Source organism: Anarrhichthys ocellatus, unplaced genomic scaffold, assembly GCF_004355925.1.
Source record: "Anarrhichthys ocellatus isolate YVR2014 unplaced genomic scaffold, GSC_Weel_1.0 scaffold2, whole genome shotgun sequence".
Lineage (NCBI taxonomy): Eukaryota > Metazoa > Chordata > Actinopteri > Perciformes > Anarhichadidae > Anarrhichthys > Anarrhichthys ocellatus.
In genome coordinates this window covers 10,415,603-10,438,132 of record NW_022280032.1, presented here as the reverse complement: position 1 = coordinate 10,438,132, position 22,530 = coordinate 10,415,603, and the positions used below count along the sequence as shown (strand labels likewise).

At 41.4% G+C, this 22,530-nt stretch overlaps 2 protein-coding genes and 1 non-coding gene across 6 annotated transcripts in view; all 3 read right to left on the bottom strand.

Annotated features, from left to right (window-relative positions):
• frmd5a (FERM domain containing 5a) overlaps positions 1–13,251 on the bottom strand; it is a 50,356-nt gene extending 37,105 nt beyond the window's left edge. For all 3 annotated transcript variants that reach the window (XM_031856860.1, XM_031856877.1, XM_031856868.1), the window contains exon 1: positions 12,663–13,251. In XM_031856860.1, the coding sequence (XP_031712720.1) occupies positions 12,663–12,764 (102 nt within the window). In that variant the 5' untranslated portion in view covers positions 12,765–13,251. The remainder of the gene's footprint in view (positions 1–12,662) is intronic.
• Positions 13,252–13,896: 645 nt separating this feature from the next.
• trnah-gug (transfer RNA histidin (anticodon GUG)) lies at positions 13,897–13,968 on the bottom strand. Its single transcript has one exon. It is a non-coding gene; the product is annotated as a tRNA-His (tRNA).
• A 60-nt stretch (positions 13,969–14,028) lies between these two features.
• On the bottom strand, positions 14,029–22,223 carry malt3 (MALT paracaspase 3). 2 transcript variants are annotated; one of them, XM_031856839.1, is made up of 15 exons: positions 22,128–22,223; positions 21,806–21,884; positions 21,579–21,700; positions 21,076–21,214; positions 20,735–20,910; positions 20,458–20,554; positions 19,926–19,961; positions 19,588–19,791; positions 18,698–18,875; positions 18,421–18,495; positions 18,115–18,242; positions 16,621–16,770; positions 15,848–16,002; positions 15,073–15,189; positions 14,029–14,936 (listed from the first exon to the last, which is right to left on the bottom strand). In XM_031856839.1, the coding sequence occupies exons 2-15, from the start codon at positions 21,816–21,818 to the stop codon at positions 14,598–14,600; spliced, it is 1,929 nt and encodes a 642-aa protein (XP_031712699.1). In that variant the 5' UTR covers positions 21,819–21,884; positions 22,128–22,223; the 3' UTR covers positions 14,029–14,597. The 2 variants fall into 2 exon arrangements, with proteins under 2 accessions (XP_031712699.1, XP_031712709.1); XM_031856849.1 differs by lacking the exon at positions 22,128–22,223 and having other exon boundaries at positions 21,806–22,116.
• Positions 22,224–22,530: the final 307 nt, after the last annotated feature.

The following is a 22,530-nucleotide window of genomic DNA, read 5'->3' as shown; positions in this document are numbered from 1 at the left end:
ATTTTGGAAAAAACATGTGCGGTAATAAACAGCAAGAGAAACATAATTAAATTATTCATGCCGTTTGAATTGTGCCACGAATTACACTTTTGATGTTTGTCAGTTGACATCATTTTGTCGTTTAGCTGTTGAAGTATAAGACTGTGAAATTCATAATTACAAAGTCTACACACTCAAAAGTTGCGCAAGTGGCATTTCTCGCTGAAGGTACGATGCCAGTGTATTTCCTACCGGGATGTGCTCACATGAACAACAGGTTATGCTTCTTTTTCCACTTCCCTGATAATAAAAAGAGTCGCTGGATAAAACACTTCAGATAAGATAACGCTACATTTGTGCATGGATATGGCTAAGTTACCTAGCTAGCTAGCAAGCCAAGGTAACGACCGCGATGGTGACGTACATTGTGCGGGTCGAGACGAGAGATGTACTTCACTTATACAAATAACACATATAAGGAATTTGACCCTGGTTCAGTAGCTCTCAATTGTACATAATACACCAATAAAACTGATAAACACGCTCATAACTAGTAAAAGGCTAATGTAATATCTCCAATAATATCCGAATATTAGGCTAAACACATTTATTATGTCACATTTTTGTTGTTGAAGTGGCAAACGTGTGTATGTGTGTTATTAATTTGCTTGTTTGATTGTTTGTTCATGCTTTGTGCCTTGTTGTGAGCCTACATACTACTTTTTATACAATGTGAAAACATTCTAAGACTCCTTTGACTTGAAAGGCAATAAAACTGTAGCACACCGTGAGCAACACAATCAATCCAAGATACATTACTGAAACTTCCTAAAGCGCTTTTACGCAGGGCACCGACAGATCAGATGATGATAGTCACAGAATGTGTTCATTAGTCATTAGCTTTGCATTGTGCTTGAGGCAGCATGTGGGCGGAGGTGACTAGGCCAACTCCTCTGTAGAGTTTATTCCCTGTACCTGCACTGAGGAATGACTTTGGCTAAAAATAGCTAAGCTCACCACAAACTGGACCACAGCGTGATCAGCATCACCAATACTATATAACTACAGCCCACAGGATACCTAATTGATTTCTGTGTTGATTGCATTGATCCACACTTAATTGCATTCCAGTTAGGATAGCTCATGAGCTCAAATGCTAAATATTTTTTTCTAGTCCGATATGTTTACGGAATATTGTACAAACGGAACCAACAGATGTGTGAAGGTTTTTCACTATCCTCCATTTCACGTATATGAAACTCTACTCAAGCTCTTCACTTCTTGCTCTGCATACGCAGCCAAAGAGGCCCGGGGCAAACAATCACTCTTCCCTTCCAAATGAGTTGAGAGACTGACGTGCTGGGTAGCTGTGCAAACAGCGCTTCATTCCCCTCAGCGGCACCTGTCTCCCACCCAGGGGACAGAGGGGAGCTCCATGAACACCATTTATTGAGAGGAAAGCACCACTGTTGAAACAATCCCCTCCAGACTGCTATTCTGCTGCCATATGGCACACCTCTGTCTGTGTACTCAGCCGAAACAAAGGCACAGAGCTGTGACCAAAGGCTGAGATTATTTCCTGAAGTCTTGCTTTGTTTAAATTCTGCAGATTTTCAGTACTACCACAGCTCAAATCATATGAACAGAAGCAGCGAGACTTCAGTGATCCCCTGACTTTTCACATAACGCCATCATCTTCAATTTGTCCAAAACCTTTGGTTTATGAATTGCGAAATTCATGCCATTCCTATCAGCCTCAGCGGTACTTTGTCTTTAGTGCTAATTAGCAAATGTTAGCATGCAAAATCCTCACAGATCTGCTAGCCTGGCTGTAGACTCTAAGACTCTAACCATACACAGGATCTTGTACTTTCCTACGGTTTTGAAAAGATTTTATGGATTCAGCCAGGTTGTTCATGCCAAAAGTTTTCATAAGCTACATTCCAACAATGAACACTGTGTAAATAGTATTGCTTTTGAGTACCATCATTTTTCATATCCAACTCTTTCAAAGATGTATCTTACAGACAATGCTGGCATCAGACTATAGTCACTCAGAGCTCTCAATTTGATATTTGGTTTGGAGAAAACTGAGCACAAGACAGGACACAATAGCAACAACTCATCTCTAGTTTTTCATAACAGAGAACAGGGAGGCGCATCTGATTGCTCAGAAGATATCATGCTCTACTCAGTTAGTCATGACATAAACACCCCCAGAGACACAATCATATGCACAACTGTTAAATCCTAAACCCGTCAGTACTTGGCCTGAAAACCCATTTTCCTCAAGACAGCAATGCAGTTTTTTGGTACTTACACGGTTCCTGATGTGATTTTCTTGTGCTAGATGTGTGAATCGTCTCCTGTTACAATTACAAACATTTTAGGGCACAAAATGGAATTTTCTGAACTAAATTAAAAGATTCCTGTGATTGAGTGTACTCACTCTCCACTATAGTCAGTGAAGCACATAGGCAATGGAGACAGAGGGTACTGAAGAGGATAGGAGATACCCAGATAGAGACTTTTCTTTTTGTCTGATTAATATATAAAGACACACAATCTAATGAACTAGGGATAATGAGAATGTTTTCCTTGACTGATTTCTAGCAGCTGTTGTAGCTAAAGGAAGAAGAGACTTGAGAAATATCTTGTGACAATCAGGGGTTAGCCTACTAATCAAATAAATATATCCTATGTATTTTGAACTGCGGAAAAAAAAAAACGTCAAATGGAAGAGTTCACCTAACTGAGGGTGACGTTTGACTGCAGCAGTTGCAGAAATGTATGATAGAACAGCTGAACTATAAAAAATGGTTGTAGACGTACATGTCAGCAAGGACCAGGTGAAAATCCAAGATCCCCAACGACAACAGTGCATGTAGATGCCTGCCCTTCTAGTAAACGTTAGAAAAGCAAAAGAAAAAGACCTTAATTCAATTATGTGATGGGAGAACCTGCATTCTCGTCTATTACATTCAAAATAAATATCCTTACAAACTCAAAAGAACACTATTTTATTGGCAAACACTACGGTTACTGTTGTTAATCAACACATTTTCCGAATTGACCCAGAAGCTGCAGTGGACCGCTTTGTGTCTGTGGCTTGTTGTGTATTTCCACTTGCCAGCCTCTTTGTCCCCTGCATGTGTTCATCTATCTCCTCTCCAGAGACACTCATCTCTTCTGACTGCTGCGCTGACACACACACACAAAGGAAAAGGAGACTGATTGCATGCATGAATAGCTGTTAGTGTAATCTGCAGGCCCAGACACACGTGGAACAACGGTAGCCAGGCATTTATTTGATTCTAAGATGGAAGAAAACATTGACTGGCGGATGATAATGTCTGCAAATATACTACACAGGCACACGTAATGCAAGCAAACAGTGCAAATGCACACAAATAATGACTCTCATAAAGCAGCTCAGCCTGCCATCTATCTACCCAGTGGAAACATAACTCCTCTGGAGGAAAATTATCCAGAATGGGTGGCAAATTAGACTGAGATGAATTAAACATTCACAAGGTGATATTTCAACTCTAAATACCAAAAACAACCAGCCCGCCTCGACTCAATGTCTTGCTGCACCAATACACACGGCTCTCTTCAAGCTCCCCCGCTCTCTTCCTTCTTAATTTCCATAAGCAGATTTGTTCAGCCGTTTGCCGTGGCACACCTGAGAGACGGTGTGTATTGTCACTCTTTTGAAGAGAGATAAAAGACGGTAAAGGAGAGCAGGAGTGAGGCCTGCTGAGAAAGAACAGACCTTGTACTCTCAGTGCAGCTCAAGTGGCCCTCTTCACAGGCTCCTAGCCACATCTGTACGAAGATGACAGGATCTCGTATTTCTCTCAGAGCTAGAGACTAATCTGTGAGAGAGCACTTTCACTGCTCAAGATCAGCCACCTTCCTCCTGGTAAACAGCACCAACCTGCCAGCTGTCGTTGCTCCACAGGAGGTTATCCTTAGGGGTGTATAGTAGAACATACTAGAGAGGGAAAGCGCTGTTTTCCCTCCTTAATTTCATTACAACTATAAATCATTCTCAAGGGTACCATCATTGTTATTGTTTTGAGCATGCAATGGTGTTAAAAGATAATAATTTGGCACTAAAGAGCTTAATGTGTGCCAGCAACATCAGATACAAGCTAGAGTTTCTTAAATCAAATTATAACGTCAGCATGTCGGTTTAGACACCTGGATTTGTTGGACCACCTATACTTGTTCACACTAGGCACTGATACACCACTCTGATACACAAGATCGTATACTCACTGTTACTGACCATGGCATGACCCATCCATATTAAATAAAAGTCCTGTATCAATGTCATTGTAAAATCAGTTACAAATATAGATGGGCACAGAGGTATACGGATTTTTAAATGCTCAAGTATCGGCAGAGAAAATAAATGGATTAGTGCATCCCTTGTTTGCAAATTAAAATTGTCTAAGTTCTACAATCAAAAGCTTTCAGTAGTTTTATATTCTTGTCCAGGAGCGAAACGTCCTTTGTCCTCAACTGCAGCGCAGAGGTTGTGCATTCTGAGACTCCTTCATGCAAATCACTACTGCACCAAGCTGTAACTTGAATAACCTCTCCCATCACTGAAGGGCTTTTGTTGACATTAGGTTTTTTTTTGTTTATTGCCACACTCTTGGCAAACTAATAGTGTGCGTCAAATCTCAGGACACCATGCCAGAAGCTGTGCATGTGGCAACAATTGTCATATTGCTTTAAACATTGCTTCAAGCATGGAACTTATGTGAACTATTTAGTCCGCTGCTTAACTTCGCAACCCTGTTTACATGCTTATGTTCATTTTTTTATTCATACATGACTGACTTACTGTCTGGTGGAGATTATGGTGGGGCTTTTTTAAAAACAGAATAAGTGGAAATTAAGGCTATACATATAGAGTAGTTAAGTGCTGTTTCTATAAGGATGAAATAAGCTGTTAGCAAACAGTAATTCTGCTTAACTGCTAAACATGAAGGCTGTAGGACCTGACAGCTCTTCGTTTGAGGAACTGTTTACCTGCATGTTACTGAATACATTATGTGTGAAATTATTCAGTCAACACAAAGTCATCATTCCAGTCAAATTAATTCACTGTAAGCAATACCTCAATCTGCTGAAGTTAAATCCCAGGGGATCCAATAAACGAGGTGCCTTATGAAAATCCACTGAACTACAGATCCAGTTTATCTGAACACAGTCAACCTTAAATTAAGCCTGAACATGTATAATGGCACAGCTGAAGGACTGAAAGAAACTAGTTGTCACTCTACACTTAAAAGCATTTTGACATCCTCACATACTAACGACAACATCAAACCTGTTCCTTGAACAGCAATGACCACACTGAAAACATCACGGAGGCAAGATCCCACTGAGCACGCCAAGTAGGTAAATCTGCTGAAGAGACAAAATAAGACACGAGACACTGAGGCATGGGCGGAGGAAAAGGGAGATGAACGAAGGAGGGGAGGGACGGCAATCATTAGCTCAAAAAACCCTGCAGTGATGCTGTGTGCAGCAGAACCACAAGCCTGTAGATGCAGAGAAAGAGGTGACCCGTGGAGCAGATGAGAGCGGGATAAAAGAGAGAACTAGCAGGAGGACAAAGGGGAGAAAGGAGAAATATATCTCGTAAAGACAGCTCACTTTTTCTCTTGGGAAATGCTCCCTTGTAGGACAGCAAACTTATAATGAAGACTGAACTGAGGGTTGAAGATTAAATGAACCTCTCTACCCCCCATCAGTACTTCCCTGACTTTCACTGCTCTGTTGGCTGATCGGCCAACAGAAAAGTGTCACGGCTGTCAGACTGCATCTGATTTCAGCTCAGCACCTGTCCTGAGAGCTGATGACACCCACATTATTTTCAATTTCCATCACAAAGCAACTTTTGTGTTGGAGTGCGCGACCAAGAATCATTCACAAGTAACGACATTGTTAGACTGAAAGAGACTAAATACGCGCATGCTCTGGTCCCCTACATAGCTGATAATAGAATAAGAATTGCATGCAAATCTCTAAATTTTTCCGCCTGCTGTTGCGCAACAACGTCAACAAAAGTGCTGCTCTGCTGTTTTTCACTGTGAGTGTGGTAGTACGAGCATATGCCTGTGTTTCCTCATTAGTCTGCAGAGGCACAGGGCCTTGAAGTACAAAGCGAGACAATGGCTGTATTCTCTTATACAGCAGAGAGCCCTCTGGCCCACAGACAGACTGGACCAGAGCGATGAGGACCAAGTAGAGAAGCTGGGACAAAAAGAAAAGTCTGACTTTGGAAAGCAGCACAGTAACATCTGTGTACTAAACCTTTTTGGAAGGTATACAGGTCAGTAACACAGCAGCAAAAATAGAGCAATCAAGTCGTAGTAAATGGTGAACAATCAGAATAAATTTCAGTTTCAAAATTGCAACGCTGCTAACTTTTTTTGTAGAACAATCTTCCCAAACAACAGATATAGATATATCACAACTGATGGAAAATCAAATATTTGTGCCCTCCATTAGAAGCAGTCTGCAAAGCTGCGATTGAGCACGCTATGGTCCCAAAACAAAACATTAGGCCTGAACAAAGAATGCTCTGCACCAAATTGCATCTAATTGTAAAACATAACCCGTTACCAACCAAGGCTGCTACACTTAATGCTGAGTCTGATATAACATTGCAATTAAAACTATGCTCACAAATTTTTGAGGTCAGCATTTGAAGACAGCTCTTATCTGATTAACTCTCTGGCTTGAGGTGGTGCATCACTCCTGTGCATCATAGCTGCAGGTTACAAACACCCTTTGTTATCAGTAATTGATCAAAGCGACACTGTTTTTCCCCCCATTTAAATGAGTTATGCTTTCCAAGGCTCTCCCTTTTGCAATCCCCACCAAGAGTTGCACTGCACCATGTTAACTCATTTATAAGGCCACTCAAGTATATAAATATCACCAACAAGCTGTGCAGTTTGTTTGCATTACTATAACTGCAGGTTATCTCCTGTTAAAGTGAACCTTGATAGGGGAGCTGGATCATCAACACCGCTCTGCTCATGTCCACTGCTCTTATTAGCAGAACAGTCACCATCGGAATATATTGCTCGATGTTTAATATTCATGCTCCCAGGTGGAGCATAACCTCAGGCCCCTCTGAGTTTCTCTCTGTCACATAATACATCCCAGACAACACAATGGAGGCCTCAGCAGACTGCCACCAACACACTGACAGACTGCCTGCCTGCTCTACATCCAGCCCACACACACACACACACACACACACACAAAGAGACACTGGGGAATATGAGAGGGCCATTTGGTGAGACAAACCCAAACAAGCTCTGCAACCACATTTAGTGGCTCTACTACTAGTAGAGCAGGGACGTCCTTCAATCAGAGGATCGGCTGTTCGATCGCTGGCTCCACTAGTCCATGTAGATGTGTCCTTGGAAAAGACACTTAACCCCAAATTGTTCCCGCAAGCTGTGCCTGCTGTGTATGAATGGGTATGAATGGTTTAGTTAGGGTCCTGATGGGCAGGTGGCACCTTGCATGGTAGCCCCTGCCATCAGTGTATGAATGTGTGTGAATGGGGGAATGATGACATGTAGCATTAAAGCGCTTTGAGTTGACGGGAAACTAGAAAAGCAGTCCATTTACCATTTAGCATCTTGATTTGATGCAGTGCAACAAATTGAGAAAAGTGTTTATGTGTGTGAGCTTTTCATGAGTGCATAGCCAAAGCCATCTCATCTTCAACTAAGCTCTTTCATTAATCCCAGTAAGCTAATGCAGGTCAGGCAATGTTTGATTTCCCAGTAATACCGCACTGGAGTATGAGAGCTGTGTGTGAGATAGCAATGACACACAAGGCTGAAGATCAAGGACCACATCCAAAGGCAACCTTGACACGATGCACCAGCCCTTTTATTACGAACGAGACGTGACTGATAAAGTATAACTGGCAAGTGGCTGCTCCCACATGTCAAATCCCCTTGAGAGAGATTGGAGAGGGCTGCAAGGGGCTGTCCTGCCCTGCTCTGCTGTGTAGATGCTACAGTGATGTAATCCTTAATCACAAACCAGCCATGCGCCACACGTTCAGCCAATCGTGATGCTGGTGCGCAGTGATGCTGGTAAACACAAGTGACGTTCTCCGGAGGTTACTCCTCATGAAACATTCAGACCTAGCACACATTTTAATCATTCATATGAAGCATAGCAACAGTGTGTCAGCATCAGTGAGCTCTGAACACACACACCTGCACACAGACGCACACAGAAGTATGCAGACTTCCAACCCTGGATGACATTTGCCTATAGCATACCTGGCGCAGGAAACGTCTGAAGGTCCTGACACTGCAAAGTCAGCAAAGACCTGCAGTCACCAGGGATCTCTGAAGTGTCACATTGTACACTGCAGCTAAAACTGTTATAACTATATATAAAACAGCTTTGCTCTGAGCTCGCCGCATTCACGGTGAAGACCTTGAGTAAAGATTATTTTGTCTCATTTCGATACATGAACAAAAGACAAACAATTCACTGAAAACAAAAACAGTGAAACTCAAAGCACATAGAGTTGGGTAGCGAACCTTAACGTAGCAACTGAAATGTACCTGTAGCTGAGTATCGACAACTGTGAACAAAATCTGTCATGAAAGGTATGGTCAGATTTGCAATTTTATTTGGTTATTATTTGATCACATATACTGATTCAAGTCATAATTATGCCAACTTTTTAAAGCAAAGTTATTGTTAACGTTTACGTATGAGAACTTTGGTTTGATTGTTACACAAAAAGGATTTAGCTTATACTTTTCAAAGTAAGGTCAAAAGTATAATTTTGGTATGTTTTATAGCAGACGTTTTTCACGTGCCATAGCAGGAAATGCACAGGTGTGACTAATAACATCAATAGTATGAAATGCACAGGTGTTACAAATAACATTGAGGATGGCTCTGTTCTATTGAAGTGTCCCAGTACGACATGACAGTGAGCGAGCATTTACAATACCAGTACCCTGAAGCAGCAAAATGGAATTCAGCCATTATTAATTATATTATTCACTCCTGTGCTTTTCAATACTGTGACATGTCAACTCGGGTATAGCAGCTGTGCTAGTATCAAAAATGATTAAATGATTCCCAGCCCAGAAGGCAATTGCCAATTTTCCAACACATCGAGCTGTTCATATGAGCTTTAACTGCAGATTATCTACGACGAGAATGACATCACAGTAAAAGACTGAATGTGTGTCAGGGGATCAGTAGGACAGTCCCAAGCAGATTGTCCCGATTGGTGTGAGCATGGCATCGGCCACATCACCACCACTGCCCTCAAATGGCATTCAGCGAAATAAATTAACTTCCTGTGAGCACTAACGGCCGAGTCTTTGTCAGGGCTTTTGGAAGGGGAATCCTGACCAGTGAGTGATCTCACATTTTGTTAGGGTAACTGTGGAGTCACCGTAGCAACAGCTGAGACACTGGCCCCATGTTTCAAAGTAAAGCATCCTAAATACACACACACACACACACACACACACACACACACAGGCTCCCATCCCCCGGCAGTCTCCTCACCAAGATGTCAGCGGACCTAAGGAGAACTTGTTCAGGCCTGGTCACTAGTGAAAGGGTGGAAAGTCTTGCAGCAACTCTCAATCATCTTGGTGCAGACTTCACAACACACACACACGCACGTTTTTTACTTGTGGGTGGATTAGTGACCTGAAAGCTGGTGGTTGTGGATTCCAACAAACAAAACGGTTATTAGAAAACTAAGGGAAAATCACAGGTTTCACAGGGTGTAGGCTATTATTAACTCTGCAGCTGAAAAAGAGTGGGTCAGTTCCCGGTGCTGAAAGACATTTAATAAATCTGTAATTAATTAGAAGCACAACGACAAAACACTGGAGGTTTTCGCAATGCGTGAGAGATAGTAAAGGAGAAAATAAGTACGATCTACATCTTACATCATCACACTTATAAGAAATAAGAAATCAGCAAATGGAAGACACAAATTGTCAGAAACAGCAGGCCTTGGGTGGAAGGGAGCTTCAACCCTTCCACCCAAGGAGCTATTCTTTTAATATTTAAAAAAATGTACTCAAATAGCTTTTTTGAGTAAAATTCTTTCAGGTATGGACAAAATACCTTTTTCCCTGTCAGTTGATACAGTCTTTCCTCGCTCTCTTTCTGCCTTCTCTCCCCACACAAATCTCACAATACCTGTTCTACTGTTTTACTGTAACAACAGGCACGCAGACACCTTAAGAATGGAGATGCAGAAGAAATATTAGCACAAACTGTGAGACAGAACTTTTAAGGCTAACTTGGGACAAAACAATTAATTTAGATATCATCAATATTGCATCTGACAGAACTAAATTGTAATAGTGTTTGACTCATCCTTCAGGTCAGACCCATAAACAAATAAGAGCGCATGCTGTATTTGTAAATCCATTTGGTTCTTGTCTTTGATTAATATGGTATTTTCTTTACATGTGATTTGACTGTTATTCAGACGTGACACAAATAAGAGACACTAGTGAAGTCGGACTCTCTGCTGCTACATTGCATTAAAATCAGAAGAGGCCTGAGGGCAACAGAGGAATTCAGGCACTTCCATCAACCTGGGACTAGATGAGAGCTAAAACTACAGGTCTGTGTAATTATGAGTGCTCACTTTTCCTCCTCCAAACATAGTGGAAAGATCCATAATTCATTAAAGCAAAACTTGATGCATTACAGCTTGAAAGATGGACACATTTTCTGCCCTTCTTTTGAACGGTCAGCTGCGGTGCATGCATATTTTGTGTTTCTGCTGAGGACATTTCTGCTGAAGGTGGCTTTATAAATGTAGACACCATGGGGATGTCCCTGTCATTGAGGAGGTTGATACCTGATTCAATGTCAGAGAACGGAAGGAGGCTAACATAAGTCAGGGACACATCTGAATTTGGAGCCATCAAACAGTTAAGGGAAACGATCAGAGTGTATTGGAAACAGGTCTAGTGGGAATAAATTCCCGGGAACAGGATCGGAAGGTGAAAAAGAGAAGGATGAAGAGACATAAACACACAGAGAGGAGATTACGAGAGACTGAGAATATATGACCTAGTTATGCCTCTTATTTTGCATTCCTTAGTCTAGGTACCCTGGGTAATTTTGTTTTTTAGCAGAAGCTTGGAGGGGAAGGAAGAGCAAAGTTTGAACTAAATGAGGACTACACTGTAGCAGTGCCGTTAGTCAGGTGGATTAACCCGCTCCCTCCCACTGCCAGGTTAGACAGAAAGATAGTTAGGATGCCAGACCGTCACAGCAGAGCAGGAGCATTCTCATCTTTCACTTCCCATCTTCCAGCCTGCTGACGTCAGCCACCTAGACCACACGACTCTGCTGCATTCAGCACACCTGCTGGCTTCACAGTCCATCTGGCCCAGCTCCGTCTCTGGCTCGGCTCTCCAAGCAGAAATGCAGGTCTGTTTACAACCTGGGCACACAGTCACCTTCCTACAATATGGCAGTATCCATTTCACACTTGCTCCTGGGAGAAAAGAAGGAGCGATTGCAGTATAGCCTGCTGCTGATAACGGATATCAAAGTGGCAAGAATCATGCATGTCTTATTAATGTTTAATTTGCTTTACATTGCAGGTTAAATGTTTCCTTGCTATGTTGTGGAGCAGATTTAATGTGTCTACGTGTTGCTGACTAGTCAGAGAATTCTCTAAGGATTTTCTTACACCCCTTAACTACAAATGCACGGCATCCACAAAGGGAACAATGTTGTGTTGTAATTGATGTGACAGGCCCTCTCACCTACTTTTCTTATGAAATCAGCATGAACATAAAACTGCACAATCATCAAAGCAGTGCTTGTAGTAGTGAGACTAAAGGCGCATCTCAATATCAGGACCTAGTTCTGTTTCCATCTTTACAAGTAATATATGTCAGCTGACAATATCAATTGTTTGTTTCCCACTGTGTCCACACAGTGTGGTAAATTGCCGGTTATTATAAAAGAAAATGTCATAGATGCACATATGAATCCTGTAGTCACTAAATGACAACATTCAGTCCTGCATCAACACCACATGCTTCAGTTATGCTTCTACCAGTGTTTATCTGGAAGGGCCACATAATGTAACTTAGTAGGTTCTCCAGAGCAGTAACGGGATCCCTTATGTGCATTATTGATGTCAGCGGTTCAAGGGAAACTGCACGAGCAACACTAAATGATGGTAATTAATATCAACAAGCAGTAATCCAACAAGCAACAAGGAAAGAGACAAACTGAAAAATTAATCCGGCCAAAACGCCCTTTCAGTCATGAATTTCAGAGCACAGTGCTTTTTGCTTTTGACACCCCATCAACCTGAGCTGGAGGGAACTGCCATGTCTGTCCTACAAAGCTCCCTGAAAGCCTGCCACTAAATTCACTCATGAACTCTGGAAATGATGGGTCACGTGAAGGAAGTACACCAGCCTTGTGTTATTTGAAATTACAAAAATAACTATATAATTCTGTTCAGGGTATATTGTCTCTTAGACACCAGCAGTGGGACATGCAGGCACTTGCTGTCCCTCTGCTCAGACACTCGCTTTTCCGTCTGCCAGGTCGGACACAATCGCATCGTTTTTCAGAGTGGTCGACAGGTGACTGACCTGAATGGTGCACGTATATTCCGAATCATCCAGCAGTCTGACGGTGCAGCTGTATTCCCGATCAAGATTCCTGATGCTGCCACTCATGAATCGGCTCAACATCTTCTCAGAGAGTCGCTGCTCCGCGTCTAGGACCAGAACAATAAACTCAACACCAGCGTGCCAGTGAATGTCACATTGACCACAATCCCCGGTCCCCTAAACTACCAGCAGCCACGGATTCAGCCGCCGAGGCGTGCACCATTGTTGTCCCGTTAAGTTTCCGTGCAGTGGGCCCGTGCAGAGAGCAGAATCCAAGGATGCCCGCATCCAGATCCAGAAGGCAGCGCAGCCCTGTTGTGTGTCTGTGGCGGAGCCGAGGATTATCTCTCACCATTCACCGCCGCCACTTGAGCGAGCGGGCGGGTCCCAATGAAAACTGACGTCAAAGTGAGCCAACGGGAGTGTGTGGCGTTTTCCCTGCGCTTTAACATCCAACATTGTTTTTCTTACCCCGCAATTTGTCCTGACACACAGCAGCTACCGATAGCTCAAGCCAACTGAAAAACTGTCTTCTGTTTGTGAAATATCGAGTGAATTTAGGGTCATTTTTATTCATACAGCAAAACGGGTATTAGTCTCAGTGCCTTACCCAATTTTAACATAGCCTAATGCTGGAATGATACAAAGCTTCCATCCAGAATACCCAGGCAACTTTTGGCTGAGAGGTATTCGTGAATAATCGGTGGGACTAAGCCTGAATACAATTTATCAAATATATCTTTGTGAAGAGCTCCAAACAATATCTGAATAGAAAATATCTCTTGAAGTGTCCTGTGGGGTTGATTAACTGACTTTCAACCAAAACCATGCCAGACTGACCTAAAAGCATTAGCCACGGTTTGTTTAAATATAAATAGTTCGATCATAGGTAAGGCATCCTGGAAGGGGGCAAGGCATTATTTATCGTACCTCTTCCTAGATCATGTTGGGTGAATATTGAATGTATTCTACTGTCACCTGCAGGCCAGTCATCGTCAGTGCGTTTTACGCGCTAAATTTCCACTCACTTATTTAAGTTACTCGAAGCAAAATGGATCAAATCATTATCACAATGACCCCTTGCTTTATTTACATGACAGTCCAATGTCTTTATTACAGCATACCAGAGATATAATGATGTGTCAGCGTTAGGAATATTGTAACATTTGAAAAACTCTGTAAAACGCAGCCCGTACCTAGACTGCACCTTCTGTGCCGTGACCCGGATTCGAACCGGGGTTGCTGCGGCCACAACGCAGAGTACTAACCACTATACGATCACGGCGAGCTAGCGGAGACAGGTGCTGCATGCAGACATGTTGTGTATAAGACATACAGGCACGAGAAGGATGATATTTTTTATTTGAACTGGTTATTGGACAAAACTATTAATACATTTCGTCTGAACTCATGCAATTCAACGTTAGCTAGTCAAAAGAAGCAGGCACGCACTTCTTACCTCAAGGAACTCCCTCAGGTTTTAAACAAACCAGAATTCAGCATCATACAGTATTCATTTTGTTGATGGTTAGTTTACTTGTAGTCTATTCAACAATACAACTTTGTAATCCATTTACATATTTTATTTGACTAAGCTAGCAACAGAATGGCATGTTTCCAAAGACTGAGAATCAAATAAGGAAAGTAGTGGTCTTTATTAGATAAGTTATTAACAGTAATATTAGTCTTTATTTGTTAAATTAGGCTAGCCAGCTCATCACTGATGTAAAAGTATTTTACAATGTACAATGAAAATCTGTGGCTTTGAAGAGTAGTTAAGTGTTAATTGATGGCTGGTAACGCAAACCAAACACAAACCCCAGTCATTCATCATTACCATTAACCACAGATGATTTCGATGCATGATTCAGCATCACAATTTCAAACTAGTATTTACAAAATGACCAGCAAGGTCTAGTGCCGAAGAGTGATGTCTTGCAGTTCATTTTCATCGTTCTCTTCAGGTTCGTTGCTCCTTGAAACTGCAACTTCAGCAGCACAATCTGCCTTTCTGGTGAAAGGGCGACATGGACCAGCTGGAGTCTGATGCAGCCGTGGTTTGCTGCTTGACATGTTGCCCATACTTTGAGCGGAAGAACCTTCTTGTTCCTTGGCTGTTGTCCCATGATTCCTCGTGTACAGTTTACAGAAGGCCACCAGAGGCCTTCCTATGTCCACCTGTTGGCTTTCTGTCTGGCGCAGCTTACTGTCCATGTGAGTATAGTGTAGATCCACCTTGATGACCAGCGTCTTCTAACAAATGCAAATGATAAAACAAAATTACACATTTATTTTACGGTCTTTCTTGTAAATACTTGCTCTGTTTTGATTGAAATGTATACTTAAAATTAAAGGTACAGAATCGGGACATATATCATCAACTGCGTACCGTAAGCTTTTGAAGAGCACAAAGTCGCAGAGTACAGTCCGTGTTTTCAGATTTACTAAATAGTAGAGAGTCCATCTCCTCTGACCTGCCAGGGCTGGAAAATATGTCTTCCATTGGCTAAGGATTTAAAGCATAAAATATGTTGTCAGCATTATCACAATTTTTAAGCAACTATATAACATTTATAAGTTCACTGTCAATAAACATGTCCTGTATTTACACGGGCCTGGCACTCACTGCTAGAAATGCACTATAACACGAATGCATTCATAAATCCGCCACTAGATGTCAGTATGGGCCAAGATTCTGCATGGATGCATTACACTAAGAGAAGAACAGCAGATTACTAGCACTACATCCTGCTTTGCATGTGGCTGCAGCAGGCTGGAAGTCCATATATGGGCAGAACTTCCTCAGCCATGTGAAACACGTCATCAACAGCACATGACAAATTCCTGGTGACTGTGGAAACAGGGTAAGCAACATGGAATTCATGATGTAGACATAACTTAGAGTTTTTAAACTCAATGTTGAGTTTAGTAACTCTTAAAAAGACTAACTCTGACTGAAGTGATGTGTCAAAAAAAAAAACAAAGGCAGTCAATGTTTCTGTATATTGTAAATTTACTTTTTACCTCTAGTGTGTTTCTGTGTGTGTCTATTAAACGAAAGTGCCTTGGCTCAAGAATGTCACTGTATAGATCTGTTGTGGCTCCTATATGGATGATAATGAAACTTGAAAGGATAGTTTTTAAGTAAAAAACATAATATTTACAGGTATGCTACTCAGGGTGACGGTGCAGTCCTGGGTTCGGAGGCCTTTAGTCTTTACAGTGGCAAAAGCCACCAAGACATTAGAGAACAAAGCTGAGAAGCTGACTTCCACTTCTACTCCGCAAGCAAACTTCAGCCTCTTCTTCGGTGGTAGCTCTGAAAGGATATATGAAAAAGTGTTTTTTTTAAATCATATTTTCATGATGACTACATATAACATGCTCCACAAGTGTTGTAACATTGAGACAGAGAAGCTGATTTAGCCAAACCCTGGATTAAGCACATTAGGGACTTTCAGCCTGTCTGTTCATTTAAGCCGCAGACTTTTTATCTTTCATGTCTGAGGGAGACTGAGGAGATCCTCAGAGTAGCTGACTGCTCTATTATAAAAGGGTTGGGTCAATTTGAGGAAGTTATGGTGTCAAAAGTCAACTTCCTTCCATTAAACAGGAAAATACTATTTGTAAAATGAACCAGTTCCTTGTTTGATTTACAAAAACAGTGAAAATATCACAATCAACCACAACGTCTGCACTTGGTTTGTCACATGCTGTAGTGTAGGAGGTGTGAGTAAGAGTAAAGAGAACGATCTGTCACACAATCAAGGTGACATCAGATCACGAAACGGAACTGGGTTTTACTTAATGGAAAATAAACTGGAATGTGGATGTATTTTACATATCCTTTCTGCAATGCAATTTGACCTAGAATTTAAAAAAAAAAAAACATAGGAAAAACACATAACACAGACAAAACAGATTTTCCTTAACTCACCATTTGCTTGTCTCCAGCAGGCCTCTCGCTGGTGAAGCTCCCTTGTGTGGCCGGTGGTCCGAACTGGGTCTGCAAGGGATCGAGGTTCCTTCAGGGTGTGTTTGATCTCCACCTGCTGCTTGCCTTTGACTAGAGGGTCTCTGCTTAGATCTGTTGTAGAGAGAGGAGGACAATACAGGTAAATATGATGCCTGTAAGAGCTGATAACAAAACTCTACAGCAACTTTTCAAACAAATGTAATTATTTCCAAGGTGTTTTCCCCTTTTGTACTAAGTCCACTTTGACCAATATTGAGAAAACCAACACTTCATTAACAACTACAACCTCCATAAAATTGTTAGCAACAACAACAGCCTGTCCACCCCTACTCTTTGGCTCATGGGGCTGCCTGAGTTTTGCAATAGCGTGGAGAAAAGGTTCATCAGATTCACAAGGCTGGCTTTGAGGAACTCAGGGAAATGTGACACGATAGTAAATATTCACAGTAATTGACTGGCTAAATGTGTTTTGGAAAACCCCTATTCACTATAGAGTAAATACATGTAAATACATGCAAACGTAGGAATCATATAAGAGGTTAACAGGGTGGAATGGCTGGCCAGTAGTGAAACCATGGTAAAATAATTTAATATACATGTATTCTTGGCGTATATGAGAGCATATGGCATCAGGAATATTTGGGGCCAGCTGTCTTCGCTATAATGGATGAGCAACCAGCAGCTCATCATCATCAGCTCTTTTTCCATCTCTAAATAAGTCCCGGACAAGATGAGCAGATATCACAAACAGAGGCTTGGGATTTTTTTTAAGTTACTGCCCACAATGTGGCTCAAGGATTTCAAATAAGAAGTAAAAAGGGATGAAAACCTGTTTTAAGAACGTCACAATCATGGTTCATTTGTCCATCTAAATATATCCACAGACACACAGTTTTCCGTCAGCAGGCCGTCCTGTGAACCCATCAGCGCAGTGGCCGGGGTGCCCAAACGGCAGAGCAGCTGTCTTGCACTCTGCAGCTCTCAGGTTTCCTGCTGTTCTCTTGCCAACAGTGTGAATTTCCAGAGAATGAGGTCACAAGCTAATGGTACCTCGAAAAAGTATTCAACCAGAGACCCATCAAACAGACAAACACACTCTCAAGATGGGACAACTTCATAACTCTGTCACAGCTATTTGCAAGTCCTGAGTAAACAACAATAAAATGAGTTTCCAACAATTATATAACGTGTCTGTGGTTCACTCCAGTGCACCAAAGAACAACCTGTTCCCTTCAGATCTGTTTACCCCAAATCTACCACAACTGTCAACCTACTGAGTGGATGAAAGTAAATATGATTTTAGTGACAAACAAGCTTATCTTCTCCTTCGAAGCATGGTTGATCAACTACAGCTAGCCTTGTTACAGCATCACTTTAGAATCATTTTAAGGCTGATACATTTTGGATTTGTCATCATGTTCTCAAAAAACGCAGTCCTTTTTAAAATCAACTTACCCTCGGACACCTTCTCTAAGACATGTGTGACTTTCTCGGTCTGCAGGATGTGCTTGTTCAAGTATTTAGTGAAGATTCCAGTACTTTTCCCTCCATCCTGGACCTCGTACGCCTCAGCATCTTCACATCTGCATTAGTTAACAAAGGAAATGTTATTGAAAAAAAAAAACAGATTGCAAAGGATTTAGTTCTGCTTTTTTAATAAACATAACTTTCCATTCCACAGCATGTTGACTGAATAAATAGGTATTGGTTTCTGTATTTGTAATTAGATATTTATAAAAGAGCTAATAAAAAGGTACATACGTGGCATAACCGTAAACGGTGTTCCCACTGGGTCCCAATGGCATGATGCCTGAAGCTATGCAATCCTGGTTGTACCTTCAGAAGGAGAAATACAGTAAGCAATCAAAAACAAGCCTGATAACTAGCACATTATCAAAAAATCTAGTATTATGTACAGTATATAATAGTATGTACATATGTATAATACAGTATGTATAATCATCAGTTTACAAATAAACATGAAAACACATGTTACTGTCTTCTATTAGTGAAAACATAAATGAATAACTGTGCCTACCATTTTCTACAGGTATCCAGAAGAATTACACTGAGTGCAGTCCGTCTTTGCTGCATACTGAGCATGACCCTCTGCACACAGACACAGTTTTCAGGCCGGTACGGTTGGGGAGCATCGACAGCCACCAAGTAATTCCTCCCAGCACGCTCATATCCATGACCCGCATAGTAAAAAAGGCCTGTCAAGAGTGTTAAAATGCATCTAGTTACCACTTACAATCATCACATTTTGCATTGAACATATGCAATCCTTGTAATGTTTGGAGGTCCCACTGGGGAGAAAGACACTGAGTCCTATACAGAATGATAAGTTTCAAAACTCTCTTTATTTTCCATCTTCGTTTCATTATTAGCAAGAGAAAGTGGAGAACAGTAACAGAGAGTATCATTCTGATACAGCATGTCAGTTCTCTTATCATTGCTTCTATACAGTCATCAATATCATTTCATATTACAGCTCTATCATTAGCGTATCTGTCTGCTGTTTAATAACAGTAGTGGCTTTGTTCCCCTGAACAATATGACTTGTTCTTGCAGCTGTATGCTCTAGTTGTTAATAGCTGAATGTCTTCATACACTTCAATGCCACCTATCTTTGTTGTTTAAAACTGTATAACTGATTATCACATGTCGAAAGACTTACATTTAGTTGATTGTTTGCCTAATTGTGAATGACCCTCTTCAACTACTGTATAAGTCTCTCTCAAAGTGTTACAGGCACACAGGAAGTGCCATAAATAATATATGAAGTTAACAATGCCTACGCTTTTTTTTACCCCTTGTCTGCCCACTCAACCATGCATGTGTGTGAAGCTACAGGTACAGTGAACCACGCAGGGATTCATGACCCAGGACGCGAGAAAAAAATTAGGTATCGCAAATTCTACTCACCATAAACTCCTCTGTCAAGGAGCTGAATGAACTTCTCAATAGCCGCCAGCATCTCCTCCCTGGTGAGATCCAGCAGGGAAACCACTCTGTAGCCAAGCTGCTGCAGGAGGTTGGCCAACTCATGTACATCCATAATGGGGGCCATTAAGGGAGGGTGATTGGAGTAATTCAAGTTGCCAATGAGTAAGGCAACTTTATCAGTGGCTAGAACAAAGATCACAGTAGAATTATAATTATAGCAACAAAAGGAAATGCTCATACATAACGTGATCTCGTTCTACTGTTGCACACTAAAAATAGCAAGGGTTGACACTGAGTTTCTTTCCATAAATCCGTACCTGTGGGTGCTGCAGGGGGAAGCTGATCAGTTTGCACTAGAGGATATAAACAAATATAGGTGCACACAATTAGTTTTATAAACAAAAATCTGATTTAGTGTACTATGATTTTGTCCAGAGGACACATATCAGGCAGTACAATTAACAATTTCATCATATATATATATATATATTTTTTTTGTGATCTGCACTGTACATGCCACAACATAAGTTACAAACCGGAGAAACACTGCCAGAACTAGTTTCACTTTACATCACTTTCCTGTCGTGTGTCTTAAGGCTCGGATCAAGTACTATTTGGAGTCTAACTTCCTTGTTAGTCTTTAGAAATGGGAAAGTACCTGCTGCATAATGGAAATAACTTCTCAGTGCTAAATCAGTGGAAAGAAAAGCGTGGTAAAAAAAACAGATTTTCTTCACAGCCTTTTCATTGGAAATGGAGGCAGTATGGTCTGAGGAAAAAAACAATGATACAACTGGGAAAAGACAGAGTTTAACCGCGTTGATAAAAGTAGTTTCAGTTATGACTTACCAATGTCAACATCGATTGGTTCAGCCCACGTCTCCTCTAGCACGTTAGATATGGAGCACAGGTATGATCCTTTATGTTCGGCTGTTGCACGGTCGATCTGCAGGCACCACAGTTGATTATATTCCTACCATTGTTTGTCTTTCTGGCTATTGCCCCACATGTAAGATTACTCATAACATCGATATTAAACAGAGGGTGCATGATTCAGAGCCATTGAATTGACACAGTAAATATTGCACAGTGTAAACAATCACTGTAAAAAAAAAACCCTCCTCACCTGCAGCATGCCACTAGTCTTGTCCTGCAGCGGCTGTCCATTTCTGTACCACTGATAGTGGGGAGTGGGGATGCCAAAGGCAGCGCAGCGGAGAGTGAGTTTCGTACCTTGTCGGACTGTCTGGGGTTTAGGGTTGACAGCAATGTGTGGCTCACCCAGCCAGTTTTCTGGCAACCCTGATGATAGATAGAGATTTAAACTCAAAGCAATGTTCTAGCAATGTGCATGATACTGATTGATTGACAGCTGACAGGCAGAGGCTATCTTGCAATATGCAATACAACAAAAAGGAAACAAAAGCACCACCCTACTACAATATAAATCAACATGAGAATGCATACCTGATTTATCAATGTCCAACACCTTCACTTTCACCCAGTCGCTGAACACCCAGTTACAAAAGCGGTCATTCACTCGACACACATAGAGCTGAGTTTTTTTAGCTTTGATGGTCAAGTCTGCTTCAGTGCCTCCAGACACCTTGAAAACAAAACAAAATCATATTTTAACAAAGAACAGAAAGGTTCATGGAGAAAAGATTAAGATTTGTGCGAGACTGTGTGAGTTTTTCTCGATATGACTCGTTTCAGTTTGTCATGTTCAGTAGCTAATTGGTCCTATATTTAAACTGGTGGTTTCATTGAGCTCAAGACAGATGTGCACCAGAGTAAAAATGCACAAGCATAGACAAACAGGGACACACAGTATCCACATTTAACAGTCATAAATGTCATTCAAAATGCTCGAGTGTGTCTTCAAAAAAAAAACCTTCAAAAGAAACTAGATTTTAATTTAAAAGTTTTTTGTAACTCAAACACATTATGCACAAGTGAAATCAACAAACCTCCTTTTCATCAGTGAACCACTGGTAGTTGAGGATACCTGTTCCCTCAGCACGGACACTCACAGTCACCTTGTGGTTCACAGGTACACACACAGAAACAGGATGGCGCACAACGACAATTTCTGAAACAAATCAAGAGAGAATCTCAGTCATCTCAAATCATACTATGGTGTCTTTATTTTTGAAAAGTCCCTGAATGTAGTGTGGTGAAGAGACGCATGCCATACCGCAGATCATCATTGGACAGGGTTTGTTGCGGGATCCAGTCGTCAGTGCATCTTCTTATTATTATTATAGCACAACAGACTGCAGGAAGTGGAGTCAAAGTGTTCAATTAGTATTTTTCAATAACTCCCTTTAGTAGGCCCAAAACCGATGAAAACACCACGTAATGAATGTCTAGCCTCTGGCACTAACGTTTCCTTTCTCGTGAAGTTTAACTAACGTTCAGGTTATACCGCAGTGAACAATCATGTAGTTTCGGTTAGAAATGCCACTAATTTAGACATAAATATGATCAGTGTTCAAAATGCTTTAATTAATGCATACCTGCCGTCAGCCTCGGGCCAGTTGAGCAGCTGTCGGACCTCAGCCAGTAAATGTTTTCCTCTTGAGCTTCAACTTCAGTTATATCTAGAAAACTCTCCCTTTCCCGGAACGAGGCAGTGTACGCACACATTACCGGTAGGCCTATAATATGAGAGCATCTTATAAAATATAACCTTTGGCACACTGGAAAAAATACAGAGATTTTATTTTATTTTTAAATGGTACAGCTTTAATTTAATATTTGTCTAAACAAACGAACCCTGTGCTGGATAGGTCCATGCGAATCATGTAAGGGAGATGCAAGCGGAGCCACTTTTACAAGTATTACGGTAACGATCGTTCTGGCCCTTTTTCAAGTACTGTACAATCTACAGGCTGAGGTTTAGGGAGATGACTGGACACA

Coding starts and splice junctions, on each gene's coding strand:
- malt3 (XM_031856839.1), bottom strand. Junction 19,792..19,925: donor TCCCCCTGCAGCACCCACAG/GTACGGATTTAT, acceptor TCTTTGTTCTAG/CCACTGATAAAGTTGCCTTA. Junction 18,243..18,420: donor ACCGTTTACGGTTATGCCAC/GTATGTACCTTT, acceptor TAACTAATGCAG/ATGTGAAGATGCTGAGGCGT.